This window comes from Lathyrus oleraceus, chromosome 2 (genome assembly GCF_024323335.1).
Source record: "Lathyrus oleraceus cultivar Zhongwan6 chromosome 2, CAAS_Psat_ZW6_1.0, whole genome shotgun sequence".
In the NCBI taxonomy this organism is placed as follows: Eukaryota; Viridiplantae; Streptophyta; class Magnoliopsida; order Fabales; family Fabaceae; genus Lathyrus; species Lathyrus oleraceus.
The window spans coordinates 136,108,276-136,124,147 of record NC_066580.1 but is presented as its reverse complement, the minus strand read 5'-3'; the positions used below and the strand labels follow the sequence as shown (position 1 = coordinate 136,124,147).

Genomic DNA, 15,872 nt, shown 5'->3' with positions numbered 1-15,872 from the left:
GTCGTGCCAAGCTTTGGTTCTCTCTTTGTATATAACGGCATTCTCGTAAGCGTTCTGGCGGAGTTCCTCCAATTTGTGAATATCAAGGATTCGCTTCTTTCCAGACGCCAGGTAATCCAAATTTAGGGTCTTGATGGCCCAATATGCCTTGTGCTTGAGTTCAAAAGGTAAGTGGCATGACTTCCCGTAGACCAACTAGTATGGTGTAATTCCAATAAGGGTTTTGTAAGTAGTTCTGTAAGCCCACAGTGCTTCTGTTAGCTTTTCAGACCAATCTTTTCTGGATATTGATACAGTTTTGTCTAAGATCTGCTTAATCTCTCTGTTAGAAACTTCCACTTGACCATTAGTCTGGGGGTGATATGGTGTTGCTACTCTGTGTTTTACTCCATATTTCCTTAAGAGTTTATTAAATATCCTGGATATAAAATATGATCCACCATCACTTATGACAAGTCGTGGAACTCTAAATCTGGGAAAGATATTATTCTTGAACATCTTGATGACTACTCTTGTGTCGTTGGTGGGTGCGGCTATCGCTTCTATCCACTTGGACACATAGTCAACGACTACCAAAATGTACTTGTTTCCTAATGAAGATGGAAAAGGTCCCATGAAATCAATACCCCAAACGTCAAATAGTTCTACTTCTTGGATGTTCTTCAAAGGAATTCCGTCACGTCTTGAGATGTTTCCAGCGTGCTGGCACCGGTCACATTGGACAATATAAGCATGGACGTCACGCCATAATGTCGGCCAATAAAGACCAGCTTGAATGATCTTAGCGTATGTTTTGGATGTGCTTGAATGTCCACCATAGGGTGAAGAATGACAATGCTCTATGATGTTTCTGACTTCTTCTTCCGGGACGCAACGTCGAAATATGTTATTAGTTCCTCTTTTGAAAAGGAGTGGTTCATCCCAATAGAAGTGTCTTATATCTTTAAATAATTTCTTCTTCTGTTGATAGTTGAGGTCAGGTGGTATGATATCAGCGGCTAGATAGTTCACAAAATCAGCGTACCATGGTACTCTGCTAATTTTTGAAGTCGTCCCAAGGTTGTCTCTATCAGGTTCAAGGGGAGCGGTATCTCTCTTAGCTATCAGTCTGTCATAGGTGAAGTCATCATTTATAGGTAAACGATCTGACTTTAAATGCTCTAATCTGGAAAGATGATCAGCAACTACGTTTTCTGTTCCTTTTTTTGTCTCTAATGTCTAAGTTGAATTCTTGTAGCAAAAGGATCCACCTGAGTAATCTAGGTTTTGCATCCTTTTTGCTCAGAAGGTAACAGATAGCTGCATGGTCTGTATAGACTATAATTTTAGATCCTACAAGATAAGACCTAAATTTATCGATTGCGAAAACTACAGCTAGGAGTTCCTTCTCTGTTGTTGTATAATTTAATTGAGCGGCATCTAGGGTTCTACTAGCGTAATATATTACGTGTAGTTTCTTATCTTTTCTTTGCCCTAAAATAGCTCCTAGAGCATAATCGCTAGCATCACACATTATTTCGAAGGGTTTAGTCCAATCCGGAGTTTGTAGAATGGGTGCTGAAATTAATGTTTGTTTTAAACGGTTAAAGGTTTCGATGCATTTTTCATCAAAAATGAATTCAATGTCTTTCATCAAAAGGCCAGTCAGGGGTTTTGTTATTTTAGAGAAGTCTTTTATGAAGCATCGATAGAAACCGGCGTCTCCAAGGAAACTACGGACTTCTCTAACCGTCTTAGGAGGGTTAAGGTTTTCTATAACTTCTATCCTTGCTTTATCAACCTCAATGCCTCTTTCAGATATTATATGTCCTAACATTATGCCTTCTCTAACCATAAAGTGGCACTTCTCCCAATTTAACACAAGGTTAACTTCTACGCATCTCTCTAGGATTTTCTCAAGGTTAATAAGGCAGTCTTCAAAGTCTAATCCACACACCGAGAAGTCGTCCATGAATACTTCCATGATTCCGTTGAGATAATTTGCGAAGATTGACATCATACAACATTGGAAAGTAGCTGGCGCATTACAGAGTCCAAATGGCATTCGTCTGTAAGCAAACATTCCGTAAGGACAGGTAAAGGTTGTTTTCTCTTGATCCTCGGGGTGAATGGGTATTTGGAAAAATCCAGAATATCCATCAAGATAACAAAAGTAAGAGTGTCTGGCAAGACACTCCAGCATTTGATTCATGAATGAAAGGGGGAAATGGTCTTTCCTAGTTGCCTTATTGAGCTTCCTATAATCTATGCACATACGCCATCCGCCTTCTATGTGTTCAGCGACATGCTCTCCCTTCTCGTTCTGCACGACTGTGATGCCTCCCTTCTTGGTACCACATGTACAGGACTTACCCACTTACTATCAGAGATCTGATAAATTATACCAGTTTCTAGTAGTTTAAGGACTTCCTTCTTCACCACCTCGCTCATTACAGGGTTGATTCGTCTCTGATGTTCTCTGGAAGGTTTTGAATCTTCCTCTAGTGAGATCCTGTGCATACACACGTATGGGCTTATACCTTTTAGATCAGAGATGTTGTACCCTAAGGTAGAGGGGTATCTTCTTAAAACATTCAAGAGTCGATTTGTCTCGTCTTGGTTTAAGGTGGCACTAACTATTACTGGGCAGTTCATTTCTTCATCCAAAAACTCATATCTTAGGTTCTTGGGTAGTTCCTTAAGTTCTTGAGCTGGTTTTTGAGAATTTGGTGAAGGGTCTGGAGTAAGGTCCAAACATTCGTTAGTGTGAGGTTCTGTTTCCTCTAACTCGACATCCTTTTCATTCTGGTTTGAAAATGGTTCGATCTTATGTTCTCCTTGATCAAATTCTCTTATGCACTCATCTATGATATCTATCACATAACATGCGTCTCCTAGAATTGGTGCCATCAGGGGTTTCGAAAGAATGAACTCGATATTTTCACCCCTACTTCGAAGGTTAATGTTCCTCTTTTAACATTTATTATAGCTCCGGCTGTTGATAAGAATGGTCTACCTAAAAGGATATGGATATCTTCGTCTTCTTTGATATCCATGACCACAAAGTCTGTCGGGATATAAAGTTGACCGATCCTAATTAGGATGTCTTCTAAAATGCCTACAGGATACTTAACCGACCTATCGGCTAATTGGAGGGACATCTTAGTTGGTTGTAATTCTCCTAGGTTTAACCTTTTACATACAGCTAAGGGCATTAAACTTACACTAGCGCCTAAGTTTAGGAAAGCTTTGTCGATCACATGACTCCCTAAAATGCAAGGTATTGAAAAACTACCAGGGTCTTTCTCCTTCTTGGCAAGTTTATCCTCGGAAATAAAATTGCATTCCAAGGGTTTGGGATTGTCAAGCCTACGCTTGTTGGTTAAGACGTCTTTGAGAAATTTGGCGTAAGACGGAATTTGGGTGATAGCTTCGGTGAAAGGAATCTCTACATGAAGCTTCTCTATTACTTTTATGAATTTTTGGTATTGGTTGTTAATTTTGGTTTGTTTAAGTCTTTGCGGATATGGGATTGGTGGTTTGTACGGGGGTGGTGGTTTGTAAGTTTTATCCTTGGCTTCACCTTCTTGGTTGGTTTGTTTTTCAGGTTCCTCTAGTTCCTCTTCTTGGTTGGCAGGTATAGAAGTTCTGGACTCGCTCATTGCTGGGTTATGAGGCCCTTCGTAAGCGGTCCCACTTCGTAACGAGATAGTGTTAGCTTGCCCTCGAAGGTTTGGTTGAGGTTGTCCAGGGAATTGGCCTCCAGGTGTAGTTTGTGGGGCTTGGTTTTGTGCTACCTGTGAGATCTGGGTTTCAAGCATCTTGTTGTGAGTGATTATCTGATCAACCTTGGTTCCTAATTGCGTTATAAGTTTGTTTACGTGAATGTTCTAGTTTAGGAATTCTTTATTTTGCTGAGTCTGGCCCGATATAAAGCTTTCCATGATCTTCTCAAGGTTATACTTCTGGGGCACAGCTTGCATAGGTTGGTTTGGTTTTTGGGCTTGATAACCTTGCGGTCTATGAGGTGCATGATTTTGGATAGGTTTCTGGTTTTTATAGGAGAAATTTGGATGATTCTTCCATCCAGGGTTGTAAGTGTTTGAAAATGGGTTACCTTGGGCGTAATTCACTTGGTCGGTGTTCAGGTCGTTCAAAAGGTTACACTCCGCCGATACGTGTCCTTTAGATCCACAGAGTTTGCACTATGTGTGGACTACTGCTACGGTGTTAGTGTTTATAGACATATGTTCGATCCTAAGGGCTAAAGCGTCCATTTTCGCCTGCATCATGTCTAGAGAGCTTACCTCATGTATTCTACCTTGGGTCTCCTTTTTCTCTATTGATGCTCGTTCAGTTCCCCATTGGTAATGGTTTTGGGCCATATCCTCAATTAGGTCACAAGCTTCTGGATAAGGTTTGTTCATCAGAGCGCCATCTGCGGCAGCGTCGATGCTCATCTTGGTGTTATAATGGAGTCCATTGTATAATGTATGAACGATCAACCATTGTTATAGGCCATGGTGTGGGCAGACTCTTAATAGCTCTTTATATCTCTTCCAAGCTTCGAAAAGCGATTCTCCTTGGTTTTGAGCAAATCTAGTTATTTGGTTTCGAAGAACAACAGTCTTACAAGGGGGAAATATCTAGCAAGGAATACTCTCCTGAGGTCTTCCCAAGTAGTTATTGAGTTAGCTGGAAGTGAATCTAACCATGAACGTGCTCTATCCCTAAGGGAGAAAGGAAATAATCTTAAACAGATCGCATTGGGTGAAGCACCATTAGATTTAAAGGTGTCGGCTAGTTGGTTAAAAACTTTTAAATGTTGATTCGGGTTCTCAGTAGCGAGACTCGCATATTGGTTTTGTTGCACTAATTGCAAGAAAGACGATTTTAGTTCGAAATTGTTAGCAGGAATAAGGGGGTTTACTATACTCGAACTAGGTTCCTCGTCAGAGGGTTGGGCAAATTCCTTAAGAGGTCTCCTATCGTGATTCTCGGCCATAGCTTTCTTAATTCGGATGAGTAAGAGGCGTGTACGAGTATAACGTTCGGGTTCCGCTAAAGGATCCACTAAATTTCCGGTATTACGGGTTCTTCGCATTTACCGGCTAATAATGCCTTAGTCTATACGGTCTAACAACAGGGTACGAAATTTGACGAAGTTGGTCCCTGGCAACGGCGCCAAAAACTTGATCGTGTGATTCGCAAGTGCACGAATTACGTCAAAGTAATATAAAAGAATATCGATCCCACAAATACCAATCGTCAATCTATCGATTACTATCATTACGGTGTTTATCTAAGACGGTATAAAAGAGATATTGGGTTTGCAAAACAACGATAAATAATAAATGCAAGTAAAGACAGGTTGAATGTATTTCACGTCAGTTAAGTGATGTTTCGATTGTCTAAATAGAACTACTTATGAGGCAATATTTTCTACTCTTGAAAAGAATCCATTTAACAGGAACTGTCGCTTTCGCGTATTCAGAACCGAGTTCACCCTTAAATTAAGGCCTTTTATTGTCACTTATAAAAGGTGCGCAGAACGCTAAAGTAGTAAACTTATTTTTAAGAAATGAGACTCGTAAACTTAGTTGAAAAGTGATTTTGATTTGGAAAGTTTACCCAAGGAGTTTCCTGATTCTAAATCCATCAACGCATCCAAAAATAGTTTCAAAAATAGTTTTTCCTTAGAGTGATAAAAATTCCTAGTTACTAAGCCAGGGTGCTTTCGCACTCCTCGAATAATTAAAACTAACCAAGTTTGTTTTAGAAAACTCAAGTTAAAAATCAAAACAGCCTTTAAAGTATTTCTACATATTCAATATGTGAAACATCTCTTTAACCGCGATCCTTACATTCTAACCTTTAAAAGATTTAGCCAGACATGGTAACACAAACAAACACAACGGTATTAATCATGATGAAAAGTTTGTTTTAGAATGTGAGGCGTGGAGAGTGAGTAAAATGCGTAAAATAAATAAAGTAAAACGAGTGCGGAAAATAAATAAAGTAAAGCGAGTGCGGAAAATAAATAAAGTAAAGCGAGTGCGGAAAATAAATAAAGTAAAAGTGAGTGCGGAAAATAAATAAAATAAAAGCGTAGACAGAAAGTAAATAAAATAAAAGCGATATGAGAAATAAATAAATAAATAGATAAATAAGAACCTGCTCCAAATTGAGGGCTTTAAATCTGGTACAAAAATAAACCTCCAACTCCTGAAGCTAAAGACGACAGCAACTCAAAGTGACCCAACTCAATCTCACTAAGGTGGGATAACCCCCCGATGTGACGGATTACCGCTAATACAAATGATGAATATATGCTTAGTGTTATAAAACTAAGTTGAATGATTAGAAAATGAAATGGAACGAACTATTTATAGAGGATTTTAGCAACTTGTAAAGACCATGGTGCCCTCCAACTTCTCCTTAGTGGGAACGTGACTTCCAGAGGTGGCACCCGCCATCCCTTCATGGCGCCCGCCATGTGTGTAAATGGGGTGGATCATGGGAACGTGGCGGTTACCTCCTAGTTGAGGGTTGATGACTCATGGTTTCTCCTATAGCGGCCGCCATGTGCAACGCCATATGTGTAATTTCGCCGAAAAACCCTAATTTTAGGTCTTTTTCTTCGTTTCTTCCAAAAGGGTCCGAAAGTGCTAAATATCTGAAAACAAGATAAAAGAGAGCATAATACAAACAAAATGATAATAAAGTCCTAATAAACATGTGAAATCCGAGTCAAAAACACGGTGTAATTCAGTGTGATCAACAAGTCATCGTTATCAATGTAAGATGCCGTCTTTCTATAATACATTGTAACATGACTTCAAGGACAACTCAATCCTTTGTATTTTGGGAAATTTGGTACCTTAATTTTTTTAGAAAGAACCACATTTGGGACCAAACACAAGTCTCTGGCATCCATACCAAAAGTCGAGAAACCCTTTATAGCCCTGATTATGTCGTTTAGCAATTGATAGTCTGCTGGCCTAGCAAGACTAGCATTTGGAACAACTACCTGACTGACTGGTCGAGAAACATCCTGAGCATACGCCTGAGCGAGCATAAACTAAGGAGTAAACATCATCTGAGGAGGATAAGAAAAACTAGGAGAGATGGTCTGAGGAGAAACATCCATAGCCTGGGGGAACTATCGTCCAGTTTGAGCATTAGGAGCCAAAGCTACCCCAATCTGCACATGCTGAAGTGCAGGATTAGTAGGTACATAAGACATCATGGGCACAGAAGTTGGCCCGGGATAGGCATTCTGAGCAATTTGATACTGATTATGGTTCGTAGGTTGAGTTTCCTAGGAAGGAATCTGGAAGTGGAGGCACATGCCTCGATATTCAGTGTCATTGCCAAAAGTGTCAGCATGAACCTAACCTTGAAGATTCATAGGGTTACCAGGATCAACCATCTGAGGAGATTGGAATATGGGCATACCCCAAGGGAAAGTAGAATTCCCAACAGCAGAAGGGGCAGCAAAAGCTTGGTGCATAATGAAGGCACCTCCATTAGTAAATTGGGAAGCAAAGTTCAGGGGCATTCCCCATGGATAGGAAACAACAAGCCTATTAGAAGTAGACAAGAAGATATGTTGATTCACAGTAGGTAGCACCACTGTCTCGACACGAGTGTCAATGGTGGTAACAACATTAGCAGAAGAGGTGGTCATCTCATCAACATTGGTGACAACAACAGTAGTAGGATTCACAGAGGTAAAAGCCCTATGAGTATGGAGATATTCCATAGTAATCTCCATGTTGCCTTGGAAAAGGTTTATATCGCCCTGGACTTGGGCCAAGGTCTCCTTAACAACAACGTTCTCGGATTCAAAGTCAGCCATGAGTCTTGATTTATTAGCTCTGCTAAAATATCTATGACGATTCTTCATAGTTACTACGGAAAGATGATAAGGTAAGCATTTTGTTTCCGAAAGCCAAAGCAAGTGAATGCGTGGATGCATGCAAATAGAATTTTGACATATGCATATTTTATCTTTTATCATTCATTTTTTTAAAGAAAAATTTCCAGGGAATCCTTGAGTTTTATTTATTAATACAAATAATCATAAAACATAAAGACAGAGACAACATATGAAGTCAATAGTAAATAAACTCTTTTATTTAATATCCAGAAATGGAGTACAAATACAAATTAAGAATCTGCTCGACGGGCTACAATAAGCTCAATTTTAACCTATCAAAGATCACCCTACAAACATAGATGAAATGGAATATAGCCCAAGGAACATTATGTAGAAACACTACAGCAAAGGCTTCCTTCAACAATTCTGGCAGGTCTTCCATGGCATGTTCTACAAACTGAGTCAGGCGTGCATGCATTTCCCTCCAGTATTGTGCATCCTTAAGAAGGTTGTGCAATAAGGTGTGATGAGATGCATCCAAAAGATCTCTCAGAAATGTCTCCTTCTGGTCCAGGAGACTTTGAATATATCCATTGTGCCTCACCCAATGATCATTCCCTTGTTTGAGCAGGTTAGTATTCTCTAGATCCTTATGTGCTTGATCCTTCAATCCACGAATCTCTTCAAACCTTCGGTCTAGCTCACTCTGGCGTCGATGAAGAGTAAACTCTAGATGCTTGACATGGCTTTGTTCATCTTTCAACCACTTATTGTAAACTTCCAATTGGTCTTGAAGTTTCTTGATTTGCTCCTTGTAGTAAATCTCCAATTTGCAGGTTTGATATTGAGTTTCTACCAACTGCTTCTTCTTAGCTGATAGACTAGCACAAGTTCCCTTCAATGTGTCGCCTATTTTTCTTCTCTTGTACAACTCAGCTTGAACCTCATTATCCATTTGGAATGCTTTATCCCTCTTCCGATTCAAATTGAGCCTTAAGTTCTCCTTCTCCAATGAAATCTTACCAAGCTTAGATCTGAGGTCCGCGTTATCTTTCTCTAATACCTTGATAATTCCTTTCAACTTGTCAACGTCAGAGATAGGATTAACAATGAATTCGGTAGGCTTGATGCTCATAGACGGTTCTGATGGAAATGGCAAAAATATCTCTTTAACCTTATCCTTCACCCATATGGTATAAGCTTCCTTGGCTATGCAGTTCTTCTTACCCATTTCAGCTCTTCCTTGAATACATATCTCTCCCCAAGCCTTTATAATCTTCTTGAGTAACTCTGGATTGCCGATCCCTTCATACAAGACAAAATCTTCCACATACTTGGAATTAGGCTTGTCCACCATAGGGTATCCCAACTGATGTAGTGCCAATCTCGGATTGTAGTTGATTCCACCTTTTGTACCAAGAAGAGGTACATTAGGGAAGTCACCACAACTAAGGATGAGTTTGACATTAACGTAACTTCTAGAGTACCAGGAAATATCTTCAGCATTCAAGGACATGATCCTTTGAGACCACTTCAGATTGTCTTTATTCTCAATGAAAGGAACTTTACTGGGTAGATGCAAAATAAACCATCTATGCAAAAAAGGGATACAACATACGATGGTTCCTTTCTTCTTCTGAGTCCTTACATGGATAGAGTAGTAAGTATCAACAAGAATAATAGGAACATGATTCATGGTCAAAAAATATTGATAGCAACCAGATCCACCAAGTCTTCAATATTCGGAAACAATATGATCCCATAGATAAGTAAATATAAAACGACATTGAAAGCCATCCAGCTTTTGGCATCGACAAAAGTAGTGCCCTTATCTACCAGAAACTTCGAGGTAAAACCATGAATTCCACCCTTAAGCTTAAGATTCAGCTCTACTTCTTTCTTCTCTAGATGAAGGGCTTCAACAAGGATATGAGACTTCGGGAGCTCTTTAGTGCAGACAAAAGGAACTCGGTTCTTAATTCCAATACCCAAAATATGAGAGTATTCTTCCAAAGTAGGTGCTAACTGATAATCCTGAAAGGTAAAACATCTCAGCGGAGGATCATAAAATTGCACAAGAGTGTGCAAAAATGTGGTGTTGACTTCAGTATTCAGAAATCCTAGGAGGTTTCCATAAGACTTCTTGAACTCTTCTTTATTCTCAAGAATCATAGGTGCCCCTAGTCCTTTCAAAACTTATAACTATGGTTCCACAAGCTTGTAATTATGAATGCCTCTTCTTTTAGAAGTCATGCTTTGTCTTGAGTACTCAATCAGTAAACTTGGATCTTGGATTCCTATAAAATACATATGCAAAAAATTTATTATGATCTAATGACAATGTATGATAGGATGATATATGTCACATAGATTCAAAGCTCTGATACATTCTGGATAATTTGTTCATGCTGTTTGTTGTAGGTTCAAAGGTTCGATGCAATATGAGAATCAGTGTATGTATAGGCTATGGTTTCCTGCAAGAAAAACCCACATCCCCCTCACAAGTATGGGCTATGCTCGAAAGGTGGTCCTTAAGAGGTCTCTTAGAGTCATCGACTCGAAATGAAAAAACCCTACCGTAGCGAATTCTCGCAGGAAAAAACTACTTCTAAGTGAATCTAGTCTAGGTGTGGTTCTTGTGACAACCCAATACACGAAACACATGTGTAAACTACTATCCAGGAATATATCATGTGTGCATACTAAGCTCAGATGGAGCTTCACTCATGTAACATTAGTCCCAACCCAACAACATATATAGATATCCAACATGATGGAGTATGCAAAAATGCAAATAGTAAAGAAGATGATAAATAATATAAAGTGAGTAAAGCATAAAGATAAACACCTAACACAAGCAAAAACAACCAAAGATAGGCTCGAATCCTTTTAACGACTAGGAAATACTCCAAGTAGCAGAGTCATCCCCAGCAGAGTCGTCAGCTGAAGCTAGCAAAATATACCTGAACGCATCGCACGCTCGAACATACAACAAAGTCACCATCAAACTTTATTTATTCCCAAAGGAAAGGGAAAACATCGATAAAACCAATAGGAAGAGAAAACTGGGTAAGGATGTCAGTTATGCAAGGGGGAGGTATTGGCACCCCTCATATCCGTTGTACTCAACGGAACCATTTTGATTGTTCTTGCTCGAATGGGTATTATATCTAGATATTACCCGCAAAAGGAAGAAGGGAAAAGAAAAGATAATAGATAAAATGCTCGGTGAGGATTAGGGCCCTCATGCCTATGTATCCTTATAGTGCAATAAGGAATTCAGAGCTTCGTAGTTCATAAAACTAATGGTGGGAGGTGGAAAGAAGTTGTGATCAAGCTATGGTCTGAACCAAAGGATTGTATTGTTTGACATAAACAAGGGAGGAAATCTGAACCCAACAGTAAAACTAGCATTAACCAATATGTGGGTAGCCGGAGCGTTCGCCACTATATATGGTACGACCTAAAACAAGGAGAATTAAGTGTTTGGTTTTGTAGCCAAACAACTCTCGACTCATAAGTAGACACAAAATGAAGCTCAAAGAGATAGTGTATTTGGCTCAAAGATAACAATATATCACATGACTGAATGGACCAATGATTGAAGGTAGAGGATAGTTCATGAAAGATATGAATGGTTCCCTAAGGAAGAAGAATAATTAGGATTGTACTCGCCAAGGTTTCGAAGCCTTGTACCTACGTATTCTCATAGTGCAATGAAAAAGTCAGAGCACTTGTAGTTCGTGGAACCACGAGAACAAAGAAAGATAAAGAAGTAATGAAAAGTCTAACTTACACCAACATAATGGTAACATGGGAACCCATAAAGGTGAATGAACTTTGAACCAAAGAGTAAACAGGCGTCTTGGCCAAAAAAGAAGGAATAAAGTGTTTGGTTTCGTAACCAAACATCTCTTGGTTCACATGGTGGACTGCCACTATATCATCCTAAAAGGGTATGCATGGAATCCAAGGAAAAATGTATTTGTTCTCAAAAAGATGGTATTGATTGATGAATGGAGAAATAATAAATAAGGTAGCTCTCGGAGAATCTGAATCCTTGTGCCTACGTATTCTCACCGTGCAATGAGAAAGTCAAAGCTTTCGTAGTTCATCCTACGACAACTGACAACAAGAGACTGAGGCAAGAGAAATGATATAAAATATGAAGAAGACTTGGTAGTCAATGGATATGAACCACACTAAAGTCTATGAGTAAAGGTGAATACGATGAGCAACCAAGTCATTCGTCCCGTACCCAAAGATATTCAGAATGAGTTAATAAAATTCTACACTTTCATTCATTCCTTACTACGTAAGGCTCGTGGCATGTGATTCTCATCATAACTTTCAAGTTGTTGGAGAAGAATCTTTGGTGCTCCTTGTGATAATAAAGACCTTGTCAATCATTTGATTCAAATTGCATTAAAGTCTATAAACAAAGGCGAATACCTTGAGATTTGGGCCATTCGTCCCGTTCACAAGGATACCCTAGACAAGGATAGGAATTCTCCACTCTCATCATTCTTTGTTACTTAAGGCTCATGACATCAAATTTGAATCATGATTGATAAGTTGTTGATAGGGACCTCTGATTGTTGCACTGCTTATTTGAAGGGAAAGACTTGACAATCATATGATTTGAATTGTGCTAAAGTCAATGAATAAAGGTGAATGCGATGAGCAACTGGGTCATTTGTTCTGTACCCAAAGATATTCAGAATGAGTTAATGGAATTCTCCACTCTCATTCATTCCCTATTTATTAAGGCTCATGTCACATCATTTGATCTTAATTGACAAGCTCTTGAAGAAACACCTTTGATATGCTTTGTATAATCCATTGCTTGATTTGTTTGGGATGACTTGCATGAAAGTCTGGACTTGATGCCTTGAGATCCACAACTTTACAGAAATAGTCTCATCAAGTTATCAAGGGACTTTTGATCACTTGAATAGACTGTGGGATTATACACAAATCAAAGGATTTAGTTAATCAAAATTTCTTTTGATCAACTTAAATCAAATGTTTTGAATTAAATTGAAAGGTATGGTTATATGCACAAGTTCTAACTAAAGGATCATGCAAATATTAAGATCAAATTAATCATCAATTACCAAAATCATATGAAAATTAATGATTAAAAGATCAATTATTCTAAGTAAATTCCTAATCCTAAGGGAACATGAATTTTACTAATAAATCCTAGGGTTAGAATTGTCAGATTTCATGGTATGTTCAATTAGAGCATTAAAAATAAGATTAAATCTAATTAAAATTAATCATCCTAATTATTTCTAATCAAAACAAATTAATTCCAATTAAAATATTAACCCTAATTAAATTCTAAAAATCTAACATGTTAATCCTAATTAATTCCCTAATTAGCATAACTAATCAACAATTTAAAAAATTAAACAATTAATCAATAGGATAAAAAACAAATAATGGAAATGGGCCTGAAAGGGGGTGTAAAGGCCCCGTACATGGTATGCACAAGCAAAAAATACTTGGGCCCTGAGCGCTAGGCCCATCACAACATTGCCTTATGAATCAGGGGTATGGCCTTGGGAGGTGAGGTGTAGGGAGTAAATGAATGGGCTTGAGACCCATTAGCACTCATGTGAAGCAACATTGAGGGATTCCGATTGAATTTCAAACCAAACCTACACACCAACCATTCAACATACCTCATCCATCTCCGCCAGGTCAGAAATTGCCTCCGGCGGCAACGGAGCTCATATCTTCCCCCTAAACACATCACCAGAACTAGATTTCCATCCTTAGCCTCGAAAACAACTCAATTTCATGCAATTCTAAACCATCAATTCAGAATTCAAAACTAGAATGAAGAACCCTAGGATTTCTATTTAAAATTTAATGACGATTGTTCATGGATTTGCAATCAAGGTTTAGGGCTAATGATCTCTGGGGTGTAAGCTACACAGTGGTAACACGATTAAGGTGAAATGAGAAAAAAAGAGTTACCTCCGAAGCGACGATTTACTCTGGTGAAATGTTGAATCGGAGAAGAAGCTTGCAACGAGGAAATCACTTGAATTTGATACGTCTTCATTTCTATCTTCTTCTTATTCCTCCTACTTCTATTCTTCTTCTACTTTCTGACATTGAGTGAGCTTCGAAGAACTTGCAAATACAATTCTAAGTATGTTGATTGTGAGATTTTGAGTGTGAGTGTGAGTGTGAATGTGCAAGCATGAATCAAATTGTGAGTGAAACAAGCTATTTATGAAGGTTGGATTAAGCCGAGTTTGATCTCTATTAAATCGTGATGATGTGAGTTGGTTAGACATCTCCAATCTGTTGACTAATCCCGTTAGAAATTAGTTACTAGGATTCAAAAGTTAGTTAGTTAGTTTTATGAAATGGATTTCGATTTTGTGAGTTGTCAAATGAAATGAACTGTTAGTTATTTATTGATAAGGTTAGCTAGAAAAATTGTTAGCTGTTAAATGACTTGTTAGTTATTATAGTGAAGCATGAGTTGTTAATTGTTTTAGTTAATTGGTGTTGGTAGTGGAAACAAGTTTTGGTTGAGAGTTAATTAAATGATGGAAAACACAATGTTAATTGGAAATTTAGAATTGCTAGATCTATTGCTAACTGTTAGGTTGAAATGTTGACTGGTATGGTTTGTTGTGATTTTATTGAAAAAAACCTTGCTGCAATTATGATAGTTTTATGTTATGCTTGCTTTACTATGCTAGGTTAAAATTGATGGAGTTGTTATATGACATGATGATGCAATGCAATGTAGTTGGTATGGAAATGATATACAGTCTGTTGTAAGGTCACAAGCAGGTCTGTTATGTACGCTCATGAGCTGTTTGAATGCTACTTGTCAAAACTTGTTTATTTTGCTTAAACTGATGATGATGCCATGTGACATTGTGGTTTACAGGGCAATGATATGCAGCTATTTGTAATGCATTCTACAGGCCTATCATGTATGTTTAACATGTATGCTCATGATGTGTTTGAGATGTGTTTAAATATTTGCTTGATGGTTGATTAGGTGGCAATGCTTTTGTAGAATTGCAGCAGGGCATTCAATTCAAGTGGGTGGTTTTAATTTGAGCATATGTGCAAGTCATCATGTAGGTGTTGCTCCATGTGATTTCACTTTGGCATGGTCCTGTAGTAGGGTGAATGGTTTCTGATGTAGCAGAGTTTGTGAATGGTTCAAACCCATAGTATGCATTATGATTTAGTGCCTTGGTCAATTCTAACTTTGTGTTCAATGTTCTGACTTATGGTTCATCTTTGTGACTTATGTTCTGACTTGTATGCTGCAGGTATGGTTTGCATTGCTTCATGTTTGGATGAACATTTGGTCATGGTTTGCTTTGACTCATGGAGTGTTCTGACTTGTTCTTGGTTCTGTAGGCATTACTTATCAACATTGCCTCAATTCTGACCTTGGTGAAGCTGAACTAAATTAGGCTTCACTCTCTTGTGCTTGGAGTTATATCCCCAGCAGAGTCGCCATCTGTCGCATCTCGAAAAAGTACGATTCCTCGCGATGGTCTCAGAAAATATTACGTTCGAACAGAGTCGCCACCGAACTTTATTTATCCCAATAAAGGGATAAGGAAATATCGATAAAACCTTTAGGAAATGGAATAATGGTCGTCGCAACCATATTCGGGTTCGGGAGTGGATTACGTAAGGGGAAGGTATTAGCACCCCTTACGTCCGTTGTACTCAACGGGAACCTTTTAGTTCTAATGTGTGTTTCGAGTGTTAATTTATGTTTGTTTGTTATCTTTAGGTTATAAAATTATTTAAAATAGAAATGGATGAGAACCTCAAAAAGGGAAAGGGGAGGTTTTTTATTAGTGTGCTCGCGAAGATACAACAATCTCCTGCCTACATATCCTTATGGTATAATAAGGAAATCAGAGCATTCGTAGTTCGGGGAACTACGGTTGGTTGGTGTCTTTTAGTGAACATATGTTTAGGTCGCATTCTAAAGGCTAAACATTGGCTT

The 15,872-nt window shown here is 38.5% G+C and overlaps 1 protein-coding gene, 1 long non-coding RNA gene and 1 other non-coding gene across 3 annotated transcripts; 2 read left to right on the top strand and 1 right to left on the bottom strand.

The window, feature by feature from the left end:
* Positions 1-4,494: 4,494 nt before the first annotated feature.
* LOC127124186 (small nucleolar RNA R71) lies at positions 4,495-4,601 on the top strand. Its single transcript, XR_007803812.1, has one exon. It is a non-coding gene; the product is annotated as a small nucleolar RNA R71 (small nucleolar RNA).
* Positions 4,602-8,033: 3,432 nt separating this feature from the next.
* On the bottom strand, positions 8,034-13,986 carry LOC127118487 (uncharacterized). Its single transcript, XM_051048699.1, has 2 exons — positions 13,850-13,986; positions 8,034-10,158 (listed from the first exon to the last, which is right to left on the bottom strand). The coding sequence occupies exon 2, from the start codon at positions 9,555-9,557 to the stop codon at positions 8,172-8,174; it is 1,386 nt and encodes a 461-aa protein (XP_050904656.1). The 5' UTR covers positions 9,558-10,158; positions 13,850-13,986; the 3' UTR covers positions 8,034-8,171.
* LOC127118488 (uncharacterized) lies at positions 13,474-15,646 on the top strand. Its single transcript, XR_007802233.1, has 4 exons — positions 13,474-14,683; positions 14,784-14,829; positions 14,916-15,075; positions 15,178-15,646. It is a non-coding gene; the product is annotated as an uncharacterized LOC127118488 (long non-coding RNA).
* The last annotated feature ends 226 nt before the right edge of the window (positions 15,647-15,872 follow it).

What these genes read in the sequence shown, in the direction of transcription:
- LOC127118487 (XM_051048699.1), bottom strand. Translation starts at nt 9,557, where the DNA reads ATGAATCATGTTCCTATTATTCTTGTTGATACTTACTACTCTATCCAT.